Raw genomic sequence first — 20,274 nt, 5'->3', positions numbered from 1 at the left:
GTAGTCTGGTGATAATGCCCAGCTCACGCTCCCAGCCATCGCCCTTTGATGTTCAAACTGTTCATCAGATGTGAGAAGAATGACTGACAGCATGGAAACAATGCATGGTGTCTAATGAGCTCACCAGGGCTTGTTACACATGGTTTTGACATTTTAGTCTGAGCCCCCTGGCTTCTGACAGTTTGATTCACCCATTTGTTTGCCTGCAGCGCTGTGATGTTAAGAACTGGCCACCTCCAAGTCATCTCCTGAAGACAGACAGCCCATCCCAGGCACCACAAGCACCTCCCTAACCAATGTCTGCAGGTGTATTTGTCCCCTCTGGTTTTCCACTTAGGACTGACTGCCATACCGCTCGAAGATTTGGCTTGTGAGTTCAGTGTCTGTCACCCACCTGCCTTCACATCCCATGCCTATTCACCGCGAGGAGACAGTGGCAAAGGAGTTTGCCCTAGCAGCCTCGGTTACTCCTGTGCAGACCACAGGACGGCTGCCATCGCTGGCAGACCTCAGGGACCCCTGCTACGTCAGTGTGTGTCTCTGAGGTGCTGCATGTGGCATTTGCTGCAGACAGATGGGATGGAGCTGAACAGATGGACCAAACGCTGGGCTTGAATAGGACTTCCCGTCCTCACCACGGTGTCCACGCCAGACACTGCTGAGCAGGAGAGGATGGTGTAGGTCCGAGAGAGTAACTGTGGGACAGTGCATGCTGGTGCTACCAAGGAACAGAAACTGCACTGAATCTGAATCCTTACCCAGCAAGGATGCCCCTGATAGCTTCATGATTTCTACACAAAGAATGGCTTATCCAGGTCGACATGGGCCTACAGCCCAGCCAAGAGCTGTGGCATTCCCCCAGCAGCTGTTAAGCTGGATGGTGAGTCCACGGTCCAGGGCCCCAGGTAGCAGATCATTAGGTAAATCAAAACACAGCCCTTGTGGTCTAGTGGATAACACTGGGGTTCAAACTTGGGCTTAAACTTCCTATGGGCACATCAGTGGGATTCCCCTGCCTGTCTTTAATAGGCAAAAGTGATCTATAAATGAAAAGAAACCCTAGGTTTGGTCATTATTTTAGTGGCTCTCCACATCAAGAGTTCTACCCAAGTTAAGAAAATACTCCATTTAGTATGTATCATTTTAATTTTTGTTTAATTTCTAGTGTTTGAGTAATGGCTTTTGTGACAGTTGCCATGTGTCACATTTCCAGGTTTTTAGAGGGGAAAAATGACTCTCATGACTTTTCACTTCTAAAGAGTTCCTCAGCCACTGAACTGTGATGCTGTGTACCACAAATAATCATTTTAGCTGGCACTGGGTTAATTCCAGCACTACATTTCATACCGGGTTCACTTTTCAATGATTTATTTGCAATTTCTGCTAAACCACAGTTAAAGTTATCCAGCACTTGGCTGCTAGATCGGTAACAGGTAACCCTTGCCAACGACACAGTTTGTTTGAAAACCAATATAATGAGGAGACTGAGAATACACTGACAGATTAAGAGGTGGCGTGTGGGACCGATGCCCACCCTCTGTCCGAGCGTCGACTTCCAGAGAGCAGCGCTGCCATCCAACTGACCTTCCTCCCTGTTCCCTTGCTGCCCTGGACCTAAAGAAAAAGCACTTCCCTATCATCAGGGCTGGGTTTGAAAAGAAGAAACTGACAAAAATACCCTTTCAGGAAAAAAAAAAAAAGGTTTCTCAAATATAAGTCCACATGCTTTTGCCTCTGTCACAGACTGTGTGTTGGTACTGGCAGCATCCAGGGCCCCAGGAGGTTTTCTGCGTTAGCTCTCGGCTCCAGCCCAGCCTGGTTAGTCGTGTCCTTCCTGCAACCCCGTGCGGGGAGCACCGGCCTCACCCAGGGTTACTTCTCGGGAGCCTTCCCTGGCAGCAGCATCCTGGTCCCCCCCTGCTGTGGCGGGCAGGCCCCTAGGAGTTGCACTCCTCGCAGTGGCAGGAGAGGATGTAGCGGTACGTCGCGGTGAGCCGCATGCCACCCGAGCAGCGCAGCCGCATGGCTTTCAGCTTGGAGGTCTGGGGCCGGCAGCAGTGGCAGGTGGAGCGGAAAGGCTGCTTTAGAACAGTGCTGAAAGAAACCATAGGCTCCGAGCGCGACATCTGGCTGCAGCGTCCTTCGCAGCGAGCCAGCAGCACCATCTGCGAAGGAAGAGACAACGGGTTAGGAAATGCGCCTTGGTGGCTGTGAGAGCACATGCTAGCACCTGCAGATGGGGCAGGTCCTTCCAGTCTGGCTAACCTTTCTTCACCTCTTGCATCTCCCTGCTGTGGTGGTGGCACCCATGCACACACTGCCCTGGAGCCATGCCCCAGTGATCTGAGGAGGTAATGCGGACAGGAGGAAAAGGGAGTCTCCTCCTGGGCACCCAGACACCATCACTGATAAGAAATACAGGGCCTGGCTTTCTGAAGGCTGACTCGAGGGCTCCAAACAGTTGCAGCCAGGCCTGTTTTCCAGGCACAGTGACTGCACACGTGGCTTGTTAACCCTGGGGTTGTGGCAGCCAAGCCCTTAAATCATCAGCAAAACTGATGCTTCAGCTGGATGTTTTCCAATGTTTTGAGTTCATATAGTAGTGATCAGCAGAACTGGTCCTCTGGGCCAGTAAATCTCTCAAATGCTTAGATATATAAACATATAAATTAGAAATATAAAGAAGCAGCTTAGTTTATGGCTTCTAAAGCAGTAAGTTTCTAGCTCTGTTGTCTGCAAAGATCACCTGGAAGATGTATTTGCAATTGTGTGTATGTATATATGTATAATTATATCAGTTGTGTCTGTATAAAATGCACTGCATAGCATAAGGCAGTGAAAATGTAAACAAATATGAACTCTTTGCTAAGTGTGAGGGTTCACCAGTGAGATTTTCAAAAAGCAGTACAAGCTCCATGGTTCTTCTCCTGCGTGAACCAACCGAGCTGTGACCAGGATAGGATAACCTGTACAATGGGAGGTGGTAAGGAACAAAATCCCATGGGAAGTTACCTGCTTCCCTTCCCAAAAATCCCTTACCGAGCAGGGGAGATGGCTATAGTCTCCCAAGCTCTATATAAAACATGGAAATTATCTTTTCAAGATCAGGTGGTCATGTGGTTAGAAACAGCTGATATCACATTGCAGAGCTAAGTTTTTGGAGACCTATAAACAACCTCTCATACCTTCTTGGGGAATTAAATATTATATAAGTCCAAAACAGCTAATTCTGGTTAATGCACACAGAGTTTAAAATCAACTTTTTGTATCATCCAAGCAAGGTCAAAATGTGGCAGAGGTGATAAAGTATGCAGTAAAAAAGCCGTAACTCTATCCTATAACCAAGGAAGAAAACTGCATTTTAACTGTGTTGCACACATCTCATGACTTCTCCAGACAATCCAAAAGGACAACTACAGATACTATAGCAAATATTTTACAATGTTAAACACATCCGAGATTCTTTCACTGCTCATACTTGACTGGCTACAAAACACCAAGTACAATATACCAGCACTGCCGGTGTCCTCGGGAAAGGCACTTAATCATCCATAACAAACATTCTTTGTACAGTACTTAAAAAACATCTCTTCCAAGCATACTTGCATGCTAAAATGATTACTTGGAAATGCACTAATATATTAACAACTACACCTCAATCAACATGGGCTGATCACAAGGAAGTTGCCTTCATGAGCTGATGTGCTGGGCTTGGTACCTACCACCTTCTTCCTCAGTTTAATTAAGAGAGGGGTTCTTGTTGTTCTCCAATAAACTTACAATCTCTTGTGATTCTTAGTATGAATTTATTGTCCCCTTTCTTTAATGATGCCTATTCATAAGCAAATTCACTTTAACTGCTAGTAATACAGGTGTGGGAATGAAATTTCTGTATACTGTTGAGCCACACACCAGCTTTGGATGTACCAGCAATGTCAGGCTCCATCATACCAGTGTATTTAGTGTATATGAGAAGAGGGCAAGGGACAGTTACTACAGTCCTAGCACCCCATTACTGACAGATGAACATCCACTTTTATCCCCTGGCAAACAAAACTCCCTTCCCATAGTGAGTCAGGCAGCTGCTGAAGAGCGATATGGGTGTCTAACCTTGTGTGTATTGCAAAGGAAAGATGGCAGATTAGGACATTTAAAACAATTAGTTTCCTTCCCTGCATCTCGGCAGCCCTCATTAGGCGCCCCACTCTGAGCAGGTCATCAGACTGTGAGCAATGTCGCAGGCTCTTCCCCAGCCTCTGGCTGATGAGGAGACTGAAGAGCAATCCAGCTGCAGCCTGCAACCACTCGAAGGAGGGTTATAAAGACAACGCAGACAAACTGTCCTCAGGAGTGGCAATAGGGGACATAAAATGGCCACCAGCTGCTTTTTGGAAGGTTCAGGGGACCTCCAGAGTCCCCTCCAACCAACATTTCTCTGATTCTGTGATTTCAGACCGAATGTGACAGCACAGATTTCTGTACGATGCTGATGACTTCTAATGTTTGATGCCTCAGGAGCTGGAACAATTAGTCACTTCTGACACTTTTATCCTAAGGAGTTTATGCCATGCATCTGCTCCTGTATTGGCAGGTACTATCGGAAACACCGGGGGGGAAAAAAACAAACAAACAAACAAAAAAACCAACCCCCTAAGGAACAGGATTAAGGACTACAGAAGAGTTGCAGTGCAAATAGACCAATACGGCAGAATTATCTGATGTGTCAATATCTATCTCAGCTTTTCTAGTGCAAAACCAATCAATATTTCTTCAATACGCAACTGCATTTATAATTGCTTAGCAAGCTTTGTCTTTTAAAACATGTTTCATTCTTTGGAGACTCTAATTTCAACCTCAAATTTTGCTGGCTACCTAGTTTTACCATACCTCAGAAGAGGATGGTTAGTATTAATCACATAAAATTGCACAGTGTTGGTTTTATGCTTTATTTTTGGATTACAGTGTAAATTTTTACAAATGGCACTACTCCATGGCTCTCTAGTCAAGCTTGCAGGAGAAAAACTATTCAGATTTCCCATTTTGATGCCTTTCTAAACTTCTGGACTAACCTGAAGCCCTCAGCATAATTTAGTCTCCTCCTCATAGATCCCAAAGAGCACCAGCAGATTTTAGCAGGTGTGCAAATGAGCTGGAAATAGCATGTACTTTAAAAGCTTTGCTTTGCCATTTAATCAATTGCACCAGCTGTTTATTGCATCGTATACCATAGCGCAATAGAGATTATCGCCTAAATAATTAGTAATGATATGATGGCATAGCACAGCAATACAGTAAGTGTATATATAGTAAAAATGTGTGGGTACTTTATAACCTGATATCCGTGCCTCTTGGCTCCTCTGCTCCCCCGCACATAGTAGCCTGTGCATGTCACCTTGCGGTGCTATTCACGGGAGCACAGTGCGATGCAAGACGAGAGCAGCAGGGGTTCTGCATGCTTGCTTGAGCAGCTAGAAAAATATATTTTCTTACTTAAAGTCAGAAAGCTGATAAGCATCTGATGGCTGTAGAGCAACCATGTGCTGGAAATTTAGAACTGGTTTGTTACAGCGGGTGTCTGTAGTCCTCTGTTCCACACCCTTCAGCAGCACACCGAGGCCTAGAGAACAGATGTGCTGAAATGCATGAGCAAAGACCTGACTTGCACACAGCCTGGCCACAAGCAGGAATGGCTGTAAAGCTCATGAGCCACCTCTTGAGCAAACGTCTTCATCGATTTCCTAAATCTTTCTTCATCTGGCACGTCTCTCTGGCCCGGATTCTTTGCTCCTAGGATGTCAATGGTAGCACTCCTCCAGCACATCTGGAGGAAGCACTTGTGACAGCCAATACTGTAATTTTTGAGGACCTGATTGCACTGGTGAGATGATCCAGCACGTTTAAGACAAGTGACAGAGGTCAGGCAGAAACCAGTATGGTCCAGAAAGGCAGTACCTCATGAGCTGACACATATTTCCTTGAAGTCAAAGGAAAACACAGTTTTTCAGTAACAAATTGCTTTCTTTCATCCCTCCTTTGCATCTTCTATACATTCTGTTACTATAATGGACTACATTTCCAAAGGCTTTGGAAACCTGTTTTCAACATCTGCTTGAAGTCACAAGCAAGAGGGATTTTAATGGCTAAATTATATTAGCTGGACATTTCCAAATGTAACCAAACTACTTCCCATGTGGGTACAACTGGCAGCCTCCACAGAGAGTTATGGTGGACACAATCCTTTTTTAACCAAGATGGGCAGCAAATGTAATACATCTTGCAATTTCTGAAGCCATTTTTAACTTCTGTAATTCTATGCTGCACTAAAAGGGAAAACATATGGAGTAAAAAGGGACGGCTTGGTGGAACCAATGTGTCATGCCAAAAATGGTCAGTCTCTGCTTGACAGAAATTGTCCATCCAAGCTCCACAATAGAAACTCAGTGGAAACAAGAGGTACCACAATTCCCACAGCTATGCCAGCAGAACCTGCCTTTTTTTGGCTTGTTTATATTTTATCACAATATTTATAGGAGCAGGCATTGTGTCTAATTTTCATTAGCAAGTCTAATATTGATCTGTGTTTATATGCTAAACCCAGAACAGAAAAAAAAAAAAAAAAAAAAAAAAAAAGAGCTTGACTTAACAAGCAGAAAGAAGGTTTCTAGGAAAAGTCAAAATTGTTCTGCTTTGTATGGAAACTGTTTTCAACTGTTTTCATTTTCCACTTCATGAGAAAGTCCATACAACTTACAGTATTGTTAAAAAAAACAGTTCTTGAAACTGTTGTGGAATTTGGGAAGACAAAAGATGTGATAATATTTTCAAACATGATTTCCATTAAAGGCTTGATTTCAAAAAAATGTCATGGACATTCTCGCAGTTAGAGTTACAACATGTTTATGTCAACAGCTTTTTTTCTCAAAGCCCTGTTTTAAAATATGTTTTTCATTAGATTGCCTTCCTTGTTCTCATTTCCATCAGTCCCACTCCTACAAGCTTGATTGCTTTTCTCTGTCGTAGGGATGATAAGAAATTGAGTTGGTGGTGGGATTTCTTCCTTCCTTCCTTCCTTCCTTCCTTCCTTCCTTCCTTCCTTCCTTCCTTTCTTCCTTCCTTCCTTCCTTCCTTCCTTTCCTTCCTTTCCTTCCTTTCTTCCCTCTCTCATTCTTTCTTCACAAAACCAGTGCCCTACCCGATGCCTGCAGCAGCTGGGATATTAAGATAAACCAAGAGAGGAAGCAGAGCGAGGAAGGCAGCCACACAGTAAAAGGGCTTTGTTCAGGTGAGCAGGAGCATGCACATCCCAGCCATGGTGCAAAAGAAATGATAACATCCTGGAGAGGGGCAATCACAACTCCTGGTCACGGGGACACAGGCTCCACCTAACACGGTTATCCTAAAAGCCACCAGCACACTCAGCCAAGGAATCAAAGCCCATGAGTTGTGTAGGAAGCAATACCCTGAACACATAAGAAAACCACATCTGGGGTGCTACAGGGGCTGTTTTGGGGGATGCAGGAGTGTATTTAGCACAGAGGCACCCGTTCTGGGGACAGGAGAGGCTGGACACTGCAGTGGCTGCTGGAGAGACAAGAAGCAGAGGCAAAGCCGTGCTGTGGGAGCTCACGGCAGCTAGGGATCAGGTGGGAGACGGCACACAGTAGAGGACAGACTGGGACATGGGATCCCATTCTCCACACGGCCCAGCAGGTTGTGAGATGGGTGCGAGGGAGCCCCAAGCTTGGCCTTCCCACGTTCCCAGCTTGGAGGCTGCCAGGCCCCCTATCCCCACCGATGGTGCCCAGCCACTACCGCAGGCTCTCCCCAGCAGCCCTCCTGGTGCTTGGGCACCGAGCTGGGATGATTTTCTGTTGATGCTTCTCTCTGTGCTTTATTCTACACGTTATGGCCTGCTGCTGCCAGCGGTATTGCCTCATCCACACACTAAGCCCGAGAAGCAAATATTCTGCACACAAAACAACTCAGGTGGAGGAGGAGGGGTCTCTGCAGCTGGCGTGGCTCCCCTCTTCTCAAATCTCCCAGGCTTGATGCTGCTGGGCTTTGCTCCTAGGCAACACCATAGCCAGCCTTCCTGCCCTAAAACCCACCACACACCCATCTCCGATTGCTCTCCTACATGTCCCAGAGCCAGCAAAAGTGCTGCCGTGGGCTGCTGCTCCCTTCTGTTATCCCAGGAAGCTGGGTGTGTGAGGCAAGTCCCTTTCTGAGGGACAGAAAGATGGCCAACGTGGAGACAGCATACACACTGGTTTAGCTCATTTGGAACAAATGAGGACAAGACAAAGGGGACCAGCAAGGATTTTCCCATTGTTTCTCCCTATTCTTTTTCTCTGCACAATGAAATAAATGACTGTAGGCTACATATACTGACCGTTTTGACACAAGATTTTTCAGGCTTGAAATCTCAAAGGAAAGGCAAGCTTGTATTCCTTTCTGTGAAGCCCTAAAGTAAACATCCAATTGGGATTCTGCACGAAAACAAAGGCTTTGAAACTAAATGGGGAAAAAAAATCAGCAGTGTTTTTCACATTCTTTTTTCATTACCACTTTATAGCTTGATTCTTTATCTCAGTGCTCGGTCTCACAAGTTGTAAGTTTACATGCTCTGGATTAAAGACTCGCTTGCAGGAGGAGGCTGACTAGGATGATCTACATTTCCAAACTTGCCCAGCTCGTTGGTGCTGGCAGCTGAGCCCCAAACTTGCTCCTTTGGCTCGCCTCATTTAGCGCGTGTTAGTCTGACCATCACTGTGTGCTTCTCCTTTTGAAAAGGTGAAGAAGAAAAGACCCAGGAGACTTCCTCTCCAGCTGACGCATACACTCAGGTGTCTCTACCTCTGTCTATCTCTGTGTTTTGGTCGCAAGGAATTGGTGCAGAGGGACCCACACAAAATGGCTCATTTTAACAACTCCCCTGCAGCGAGGGAGGTGAGAGGAGCCCTTACCTTCGAGCTGCACTTGTACAGGGGGTGGCTGATGGAGTCCACGTAGTGATGCCTCATGCAGCGACTGGGATCGGCGTCAATCATGAAGGAACTGTCTGTTTTACTGTCCGCATCTCCCATCATTGCCAGGAGCGAGAGCATGGAAATAGAAGCCGCAAGTACATGATTTCCCATTGTTGAGGAACTTCGCGGTGACAACAGCAGAGGGAGGTAGAGTATTAAAAAAACTCCAAATCGTGGGACCCAGTTCCTCTCCAGGATAGCGAAAAGTCTGGTTTAAGTCTCTTAGCTGTCATTCTTCTGGAGTTAGAGTTTACTGAGATTGTAATCCATCAGAGAATCTCCCGAGTAGCTGGAATAAAAACACCATAAATCAAAAACCTAACCAAAAAAAGCTCTGGAGAAAAACTGACATAAATAATAACAAGGCTCATAGGATTTTTGCTTGCCAAAATACACTCTCTGAGCAAGCATCATTCCCACAGTAGGTACAGCATGCAGCATTAGGAATGAGATATCAAGGCCTTGTTCCTTTAAGCACTGCTCCATCATTCTACTAGGGAGAACCTTTTAACTTGTAATATCACGAGTGCTGCAACACCCATTTTTGTGACTTGGTGATGCCCCTAACGGGATCCCCTCAAAGCTGGTGATCGGTAACACATCAGAGATTGCTGCAAATGGGAAGGAGTGCATATTCTCTCAAAGTGTCAAAAATATGCTCGGGGAGTTGAGGGGGCACAGTCAGGCTGCTTCCTGGAGTACAAGGGGGAATTTCCCAGGCAGCAAACAGATAGGATGCTCCACAGGCTATGTGCTGCTCTCCTGCAGGGACAAGGGATGCACTGAGTCCCAGACCAGGCACGAGCAGTGCAGTGCCTGTTAATTAAAGCAGGATCTGAAAAGCACATTATATTCCTTAAGATCAAAGTACATCAAAGAAAGCTATTGATTGGGGAAAAAATTGATATGCAGGTGGGGTCACACAGATTGCCACTTGGTCATCTGGTTTCTGATGCATGTTGGAGACCCTTCCCACCAAAATAGGCACAGGACAACCCTGAGAAGCTCCCCAGGTGGGCATCTCCCTGGGTTGCTCCACCACAGCCCCTTGGGCATTATTCCAAAGCTGGTAGTCTTAAATGGGCAATTTACTTTTGCTTTTACTACAGACAGCTATGGCTTGAAAGAGCTGCGAATTTCCCACCCAAACATAACCTGACGGAGCAAAGAGCAGCTCTCAGTACAGCTAAAAGTGTGAGGACTTTCTGAAGAAAATTACGGTAAAAAAAGTTCACTGCTCATGCAAAAGCGTTCTTCCCGAGTGCCTTGCCTATTTAAAGAGATGCTGTGTGCCTTTATTGCCTTACACAAGCTCTTTCAAAACCGCTCTCTGCTTTGCTGGCGATGCTCTAAAACGACTGATACTCATCTCCCAAACAGCCTGAAACTGCGAGGCCTCCCCACCAGAGTGCTTAATGATTTGTGTACTGCTTGATGGCTCGCTCCAACACTTTTGCAAGAGGAGTGCATAGCAGTGGTAAATATTTCCAGAGCTCGTCCAAGCTGGGAGTCGGGACTTGTCGGGCTGAAGTGACATACAAAGTCTCACGCTGGGAAGAAATGTAATTAGGGATGCTCTGTGTGTTAGACGGTTTTAAAAGCCTTTTTTGGGTTTCAAACTATCGTCCAAGTGCCTAAATAGAAAAGGAAAAATTATGTGACTGTATCTAACAGACAATATATTTTTTCCCAGACTGTTACCTATGACCTGCTGTATTTCCTTAAGCAAATGTTTTTCAGTGGATATGGCATTGAAAAAAATACCATATCTTTGCAGTACATGGAGCTTAAGCAACATTAAACACTTAGGATTTGGAATACATCTGTGCACAATCTCCTTCATCTCAACAAATATTCCTCCAAACATTTTAGCAGGGCAAGACAGAAACCTCCCGGTCATGAGAGCTGGGACAGAGTCCTCCACAGAAGCGAGATGTACAACTGGTTCATGGAGACGCTGTCCAAGCATTAGCTAACAGGACGAGTGATGCACTTTTTTTGTGTTTAACCTTTTACCTACTTTCCTATTCTTTATAAAGAGGCTGACCAAAACACTGCTTGGCAAGGTCTCTCTCCAGCATAGCTAACCAGTATTACACACCCAGTAACTCCCTCTCTGTCCAAGTACATTTACTTGATATTGGATGGTCTCATCTCATTTACCACTTTGTCCAGGGATCCCCATTTCCCACTCTCTCTGTCCCACTGTCATTTTTTTTTGTTTGTTTGTTTCTCCATCTTCCTATGGTTTTGATCAGCGTGATCTAATACAGTGAGAGAAATCTCGAGTCCTGGATCAGTTTTCAAAGGCTTATCTCTCTAGTTTTCTTCAGGAAATAATTGGATGACACAAAGTCTGCCTCACGAAAATACTGTGAGAAAGCTGGAAAGGAGCAGGGAAAAATGTGAGAAAAAGTAAATGTGTGTACCTTCTTTAGGATAAGCACAGCACAAAATCTGTACAAAAAGTATTAGCGCTCTCACAATCTTTTGAAATCTCTGTGATACCTTCCTCGCAAAGACATAGTGAGATCTGATAATAAAACTCCAAAAGAAGAAAAGAATAGTGCTATCACATTACTTGTTAGTAAAAAGAGAGGCCATCTTTTGTGACTCATCTTTTGTGAAAAAGCTGGGTTCTGCTGTTGATGGGCAATATGAGTGTGTCTGTATTGGAAGCATGTCTGTGGGCAATGTTGGGATATTTGCACATCCAGTATCTACTGACATACTTATATGAGGCATACATATACATTTCTCAAGTACATATACAACATATAATTGAGCTATATGGAAAACAAACAAACAAATAATCAAAAAAACATCTCACAGGTATATTTAAACATACAGAAGTTAGTGTGCATTTGGAGCAGCAGAAAAAAAAGTGGTTGGGTAAAAAAGGTCTAAATATTTTCCCTCAGGTACATCACCATAGTGAGTATTTTGACATGACATTTCCATTTCCAGGTGAAATTATGCACTGGCATTTCACTTTAAATTAGCATTCAAAATTTATTTCTTTAAAAGAAAAAAATTTGTAATCCTTTTGAAATGTTGTCTGAAATTATAAAATCCTACACAGTACATGATATCAGGAGTGGCATCTGTAGTTTCCTGTCTATCCTTCTATCCAAAAGCAGAAGTACATATGTAATCATTAATCATTATATATGTTCTTAAGATGACATTTTGTGTTCTGTTTCATCTTGTCAAAATCAAGTATTTCACATAGAAATTTTTTATTTTATCTGAGCTGCCTTTTTCCTGGTTTCTTTTCATGTGAAAAGTTGTGGTAAACAATCAACCTGCCAAGCTACCAAAGAGGAAGCTAAAACGCTTCTGCTTTACAGCATCCAATAAAGAAAAAGATGCAACGGTGACTTCATGTTCCTAGGCCGAAAATTGGCTACAAAAATATTTGGCCCAACAGTGGATGAAAACCACTCCTTCCTGTTCTTTCAGAATTCACTGATATGGGCATTACATGTTGTTAATAATAGGCTTACAATGCACTTTCCCTATAAGTACTTTTGGGGAATTCATATGGACATAGCATGCTAAATTACAGCTGTTATCCAAAACTGCTACAGCTGTTACCTAAAAACTGCAGGGAAAAATAGAAGCCATCCCAAAGTAAGACCATACAAACATATAATCCAAGACTGTATTACACATGAACATCAGGGCAGAGTTAAGGTTACTTTCCCAACTTTTCATTATCATTAACTGTTTTTTGAATGCTGAAATAAAGATTTTATATCATAGTCTTAATATAATTTAAAGAGTACTGAAGGTTAAGAAGGTTTTTGTTTTCCTTTAAGGACAGAGGATAAATTCCATCATCTGGAATTATTTAGCCAGTTGCTTTGAGAGAACGTAAACAGAAATTCCCTTTCACTATGTATCTTGGAAAAAAACAAGAACCGAGGAATTCTCTGAAGGTCTATTGGATCTGCACAGCTTTTACTCTGGAAGATAGGAAGGGAGCAATGGAAAAGCTCATTTCTGGTGTACTTCTACTTAGCTGTTCCGTGCTCGTGAGCCCTGTGAATTAGGCATGCACGTATGTTCAGCTTGGCCTTCATTTGCCATGTATTTTCCATGCTTGAGACTCCTGCTTGACGACGATGGTGCAGTTCAATTCACTCAATGTCTTTTATGTTTCAGAGGCTGCCAAAATCCAGTTGGAGCAGCAGTGTGTATATATAACTAAGCCTGGCCTTGCATGTTGTGCATATTTAGTAAACACAATTACTTGGATCCTGCCATGTGGTTCCCTCATTCTGAATTTGTTATGTAAACACAAAAGTTACAAGACTACTCAGTTTCTCCAACTCCAGCCCTAAAAAAAGTGTCACTACCCACATATGCAACTCTGTGTGTGTGTGTGTGTGTGTGTGCAGATTACCACTGCTGTTCGGGCAGAAATGCCACAGGGATCTTTATGAGGGCAAAATGGATTTCTCCAGATCTTTTCATACCTGGAGAAGTTTAGATCAGAAAGGTTAGGATGTGGGGCACGTGCACTCTGCTAAGATCTGGACTGGAACAGAAAAGACTGTGTTGGTCAAACCATGTTGCAGCATTACAGGATTTGTTCTGCAGGGTTAAGCTCTCCATTGCCATGAGAAGGGACACAAAAGGGGCTAGGGAGGTGTGGATGGGCAACCTGTGCTCTGCAAATAAATGTGGCTTTCTTCTCATTAGGTCTGTTTTTGTTACAGCAATGAAGTAGCTGCCATCCTATATATACATTTGAAAGCCTTGCTCTGCTCCACAACCACCTTTCAAAACGCCTGACCAAAGGACAGAGCGGCCATGTGGCAACAGGTGAACTCAAGTTTTTTGGGGGAAAATGTCTCCATGCAGCACTCAGATAGGTTTCTTCCCCTCCCTTCTGCCTCAGCAGTGGCTGAGGGGCTGTGGGGTGGCCGTCGAGGCATGGGGCTGTGGAGCAGGCCCACAGGGGCAGTGGGTGCTGAGCCTCGGACACGTCACAGGGCTTTGCATGCCCACAGCATAAAAGCAGTCCAGCTCTGCGCAGGGGGAGAGAAAAAAGCCTGGAGGCTCACTCCTGGTGGGAGCCAGTAGCAGCTAGTAGGCAACAGGAAGGGGAAAGGAAGGAAACAATGGAAAAGAAAACAGGCTCAAAAGAAGGGGTTGGAACCTCTCCATCTGGATGCCCACAAAAGGGAAGCATATCTTCTGGTCCTACTGAGGCTACACTGTCCTACAGCCCACCGGCCAGCAGCTGCAGAGCATTGCCCCTTGAAAACCAAGAAGAGAAAATGGGCACTGCCTCTGGACAGCCAGAAATGTCAGGCACATTGGTGGCGGTCTGGTGAGACGCCTACACTTCACCTTCTGCTCTGAGGCTTCGCTAGTGCATTAATATTTCTGGAGATAAACACCTGTGCTGGTAAGCAGACTGAGAAAAAAAAAAAAAAAAAAAGACCATTGTAATTAAAGCAAAGGAAACAATGAGACAGTAGTCGCAGCATGTGCAAAGGAAGAATGCAGTGCTGCAGGCATGGGGCTCGCTCCTGGGGCTCCACGTGGCTGCTGCGCCCCCACGAGTGGGGGTGAGATGTGGGACCTGGCACGTAGGGTGGAACACATCGGGCACTCGAGCAGCCTGAGCTTGGCTCCCCTCTTGAAGTTTCCAAGCGTATTTGCCGTCCTCCAGGTAGCTACAAGAGGGGGGAGAGCTACCGGTAGGTTTCTGCTGGGTTGAAATAACAAAGTCTAGTGGGTGCCGCAGGCTGGCGCCCAGCCAGCAGACAGGCAGGGACAAAAAATCCAGAAAGGTTTTTAATACACTCGCAAAGAATAGCTTCTGGTGGACAAAAGAGTGCTTGTATTTTTGTTCTTTCCTTTTCCTGCCTCCAGGAAACTTTAAATAGATTGATTAGAGGCATGCATAGGATCCGTCTCTAATGAGCTCTGGAGCGCGCCGCTTAATGGCGAGGTGATGCCAGCCTTGGATTCTTTCTTTATTCTTGCTTCTTGCTAAACAGCAGAACAGTCCTGATCCTGAGTCTGGGAAAGGAAACGAGAGGAAGGCAGTTTTGCACTTGCTCATCCAGCGGGTGCTGAATGGCATCACCCCCCAGAGAAGCACCGGGCGCAGAGCTGAGCTGTCGGGAGGCGACCGGCGGGGTGGTGGCTGCTGGGTAAATGCAAATACTCCCAGCCGAGCATTAGCTATAGGATTTGCTTCAGTAATTACCTCTGCTTTAGTCTTATGACCCAACATAAGGCAGAATGACTCTTGGCCAAATTACAAGTTGCTGAGAGGTCTAGGGCATTCGGGCATGTGTCCTCTACCTGTTGGAGTGTGCTGCAAACCAGTGGGCATTTCTGGTTCTCTGGCTTTTATTATTCTGCATGCCTGATGATTAGAGGCTGCTTCGAGGCACTGACTAGAGAGCCTAAAGAACCATAGTTATCAATAGATGTGGGAGCAGGAATGAGTTTCTTACTCTTTAATATGAAGCAAAGACATCCCTGCCACCAGGACCAGTAGAGAGCTATGCATGCTGGAGGCAGCCCACAGCCAAAGGGGATGTTTCCTCTTTTCTGGCCCTAGGGACAGAATCCTCTCTTCTTTTACACACAGCAAAAATTCCAGCCACCATCCATACACCTCGGATAATTAGGGAACCTAAACATTTGGCTCATGGTAGCAATTTTATGTCTTCTAACAAGGGGAACAGCGTTCCCCTGGGTCCCACTCTCTTTGAGCCGTGCTGCTATGACAGTAATGCGATTGTCACTGCCATGGTATGCTTAACCTTTGCCAAACCAGAGCTGAGGCATTAACTCAGATCCTCAACTCACATGTCTTAAAGGGCAACGTAACCTGTGCTGCCTCCGCAGCCCCGTAACAATAAGCATGAAAATGTGACAAGCGTAAGCCGTAACAATGATTGATGCAGATAGAAAAATAACAAAGAGCAGCTAAAAAACACTGATGCAGTGGAATTCCTGGGAGCGGTGTCTCCATGGCATCAGCAGCCAAATGCTGGGACACCAGAAGAAAGGCTGGATTCGCCCGTGGTAGAAAGGATCGCCACGCTACACGGTGAAATTCCAGTAAATGGGACAAGAGCTGATGGTGTCTGGAAGTGGTAGTGCCACTGCTGCCCGGATAATGGTCTGAATTAGATTATGTGAAAAAAGAAGGAATATATAGACCACCAGCTGCTCAAAGGCTTACAACAACCTTGCTTTTATTGTTCGGCTAAGTTAGAGGTGGGGCATCAGAGGGATTCCACGCATACCACTGCAGAGAAATTTTAATATGTTCCACGCTGACACATATAAAAAGGAAATAACAGCTGATCATAGCCAGCGGAGCCTGCAGCATCTCTTCATACGCCTGCACAGAAGCATGGGCAAAGAAGGGTGCTTTTGGTCAGAGAGATAGACAACAGAGCCAACCTGGCAGCAGCCCCACTTTTCTCCTGCCACCGGGCTGGCCTTTGGCGAAAGGGCTGTTGGATGGGAAGCAACGAAAGAGAGATGGAAAAAAGGTGAAGCAGGCACGGCTACTGACCCCATCCCAAGATACCAGGGTGTGTAGAAGGGCAGGGGAGCGGAGAGGCTGAACGCTTAACATGATGAAAAGAAACACGTGTTTATACAACCCACAACGATCCAATGGAACAAGATATTGCAGAGGGCAAAAGTTTAGCGGGGCGCAGCAAAAGGACTTGATATGTATGAGAGGGTTGCAGCCGTAAGGGTTTTATTTTTAAGAGTTTGGGGAAGGGTTGTAAACTCTCGGGACTCTGAGAGCTCAGTCGATGGGGTTAGGGGAAAATCTTTCACAGCAGCAAGTTCCCCTGTAGCTGCCTGCCCCGGGGTCTCTGCGTCTTGCTTTGATGTGGCCGTTTCCAGCCACGCTCAAGAGGTGGATTACTCAAATAACAGGGGGCTGTGGTGCGGGCTCATGTAGCAAAACTTTCCTAAGCCACAGAGCAACAAGTCTGTCCCGGTACTCAGGGGAACGTTAGAGGCAGAGGAACTTGTCCTGTTTGTAATATAACTGTCTGATAGTTGTAATTGCAATTACAATATTAGTATTTGGAAAAAATAAATAAATTCTACTGTCAATTAAATAAATAATCTGCCAGACTTGTTGCAAAAATAAATGTCTCAGAGGCTTCACGCAAACTTTGTACCATAGGTCTTCAGCTCCCTTCAAGGTCCAAGGACAGCCTTGGTCACTTCCGAGCACATCTGGGAGCAGGGGGTCGGGGAGGAGATAGGATCAGCTGCAGGAAATGGGGGATGAAGTCACTCCATGAGGATTCCCTGTCAAATGAGTCACTGTGGGCATCGGCGCCAGACCTCCAAGGAGGTGGTTCGCTTCCCTCCCACCCTGGTAAAAAACACTGCAATGCTGGCAACTCAAGCAAGCAAGAATATACACGTGGCACATTAGGGATTGTTCCTATGGCACATTCGGAGTTGTCCCCTATGGCACATGAGAGGTTGTTCTGGTGGGGTGGATGGCTATCGCCAACATCAGCCATGCTTTCATGGCTACCTGGGGTATTGCTACTGATAACTGTACACAAGACTGTCCATAACAAGAGTCCTGCTCTGCAAGGAGGAATCATCAACATACATGCATCTGTTCAAGAAAAGGTGCTGCACAAAACCAGGGAACTTACACAGGACACCTTCATGTAGTGATCTGGGCTTGTAATTGGAATAATCAGTGGTAGCCCCTAATTATATCCCTTAACTAAATCAAATCACTTTCTATTTTGTAAGCCTGAAACATCTTCTATTCCTTCCCCTTTTGCTTTTAAATGGAAAATCTTAAAACATCTTCTTATAATACCAGTATTACAAATAACATTGCATTGTTCCAGCATGAATAATTTCAAGGTACAAGTCACATTGGTAACCCCTGATTCAAGCTGGTAAGTAATTACTCACCAAATAGTTGTATTTAAGTCAAGGGAATTATTCATGTGCATAACTGCTCACAGATATGAGTAAGGTCCCACAGCCTGGGCAAAAGCGAACATCATTAGCAATTCAAAAGAAAAGAATAGAGGCCCTAAAATGTAGGTGGAGGAAGGACAAATAACAACACTGCGATTATTATATCCAATTCATTGACCCCCCACCAGGCATATGGGCCGCTTCCAATAGGAAATAATTTTACAGTGAGGAACTGGTTTGAAGTGAGTTTGTACCCACTGGTGGTTTTAAATAATCGTTCGACTGTTCTCTTCCAGTATGCAGCGTCCTCACCTCTCAGCAACTAGGACAGAGTCACAAAGCTCTAGAAACTGTGACAGTTAGCATTTAGGATTTTTTTTTCATCTTTAAAGAACAGCAGGAACTTCAGCAAGTTACTTGTCAAGCCACTAGTCCCAGATAGAAACAAATAAGATGTATTACAGGGACACTAAGAGAGATATTTAAATCAGCTTAAAAGGTAGGATAAGAAATCTGCTTGACAGTCCCACAGGAGTCAGTCCACACATGCTGCCTTGCAGACTCATATTTGCCTCGAGAAAATTATCCCCCCCGACACACATTCGGTGTGAGTTGCTCTGCTGACACTAGAACATTTAGCTAGCGTAGCACAAACAACTGAGATTGCCCTTCACGTGGTTTGTCTTTGTTACTCTTTTTTTTTTTTTGCTACTGGAACCATTAATTTGAACTTTTATAGGATGAGTTCACTCACCTGAATCTCAGCAGGGAGATGGGGCTTTCTTCCGCAGCAGGGCTCTCTCGGAGCAGTATCCGTGCTGGGGGATTGCACTCACACTCCTCTGGTACTTTATCACTTGGCTCATAACAGCGAAACTCCTCTTTTCCCCCCCAGAGAGGCAGAGAACAGCTATGCTCGCGCCCCTGACACCGAGGCAGAGAGAAGCAGTGCCCCGGCAGGCTGGGTTTTCAGGGTGCTGAGAGCCTCCCCCTGTCCTGCAGCGGGCTGCCGGGGGGTCCTGCGCAGCATCCTCCCGCGCCACTGACCGCCTGCACGGCCCCGCCGCACGATCTGTCGTGCCGAGGGGGTAGGCTACCTACTAAATATACCCCTTGGGGCTACAGCACAGGCAAACACCGCGGCTTTCCTCATAGGCTTCAGCCAATCAAGGATGTGTATTAAATCTAGCCTAATCCATAGCCAGTGCTGTCCAGTCCGTAGTAAAGCTTCCCAGAAGTTTGGATAAATAATAACGTGCAAATTAAAAGTGCTCCTGCAAAGCATGACACACAAAGCTAGAAATAAATATTGCCTGTTGTTTCAAATTATTCTGAGCACTCCAGCAGATGACTGGCAAGAGAACAGCATGCATAAGTAGTAATAAAAGTAAACAGTTCAGCTTTAAACTAGCAGGCTTGCCTGTGTTCATAGAGCCCTATTGTAATGGGACAAAGACAGTGCTGGCGGTACCAGCGCTCTTGCTATGAGCTCAGGGCAGCACCCAGCTCGTCCATTCACTCCAAAGCCATACAGTGATAGCCAGCACAGAATTGCACACATGAGCCCGGCATGCTCACAAAAACAGAAGTTTAAGCAAGTTGCTCAGAAGCACACTGTGCTACCTCTCCGCTTGCTTACAGGCATCCTTCAGGCAGAAGATAGAGTTAAAGATACGAGGATAAGAAGGAGGCACAGGTACTAGAGCTGTGTCCAGTCTACATTATCACATTTTAGTTAAAAACTGGCACACAGAGAACATGTGTTTGTCAGATGAAGAGGCTAAGTGCTCGGTTTACGTCCACGAAACACTCAAAATCTGGAGGAATCTCTTATTTGTGTGCTTACCTTCAGCAAATGCTCTGCTCCTTCCTTCCCTCCAACTCTTCGGAGAGCTAAAAAGAGGTTCTGTTACTTCCAAATGCTTTTGTTCTTCTGTCCCTCTGTCACATGGCTTGCCTTTTATATTTGCAACACACAAAAGTTAGGGCTGTTATTTAAGAGAGAGAGGGAGAGAGAGGGAGAGAGAATGTCAAATGGAAAAGTGCCATTGCAGTCATATATCAATCAGGGCAGCGGCAGCAGCAGCTCACTGGCAAATGGGAATTCCACAGAAATGCGAAGCTCTTGTTATCTGAGAAATCACAAAACACCACCAGCCAAGCTTCCCTCTGCAGGGACTTATTAGTGGCAAGCTGGGAAATAAAAAGAAATGTAGGTTTTTTGTTGATGTTGTTATTGTTTCAGATCTGGAGATATGTATGCGAGGGCACATATGAGACAGTG

The 20,274-nt window shown here is 45.3% G+C and overlaps 1 protein-coding gene across 3 annotated transcripts; it reads right to left on the bottom strand.

Moving 5' to 3' along the window:
- Positions 1–1,138: 1,138 nt before the first annotated feature.
- NDP (norrin cystine knot growth factor NDP) lies at positions 1,139–20,006 on the bottom strand. 3 transcript variants are annotated; one of them, XM_035542119.2, is made up of 4 exons: positions 18,745–19,678; positions 17,982–18,055; positions 8,967–9,318; positions 1,139–2,165 (listed from the first exon to the last, which is right to left on the bottom strand). In XM_035542119.2, the coding sequence occupies exons 3-4, from the start codon at positions 9,138–9,140 to the stop codon at positions 1,938–1,940; spliced, it is 402 nt and encodes a 133-aa protein (XP_035398012.1). In that variant the 5' UTR covers positions 9,141–9,318; positions 17,982–18,055; positions 18,745–19,678; the 3' UTR covers positions 1,139–1,937. The 3 variants fall into 3 exon arrangements, with proteins under 3 accessions (XP_035398012.1, XP_035398013.1, XP_035398011.1); XM_035542120.2 differs by lacking the exons at positions 17,982–18,055; positions 18,745–19,678 and adding an exon at positions 19,837–20,006; XM_035542118.2 differs by lacking the exon at positions 17,982–18,055.
- Between the last annotated feature and the right edge of the window lie 268 nt (positions 20,007–20,274).

Source organism: Cygnus atratus, chromosome 1, assembly GCF_013377495.2.
Source record: "Cygnus atratus isolate AKBS03 ecotype Queensland, Australia chromosome 1, CAtr_DNAZoo_HiC_assembly, whole genome shotgun sequence".
Classification (NCBI taxonomy): domain Eukaryota; kingdom Metazoa; phylum Chordata; class Aves; order Anseriformes; family Anatidae; genus Cygnus; species Cygnus atratus.
The sequence above is the reverse complement of the archived record's forward strand: the minus strand, read 5'-3'. Positions and strand labels throughout refer to the sequence as shown.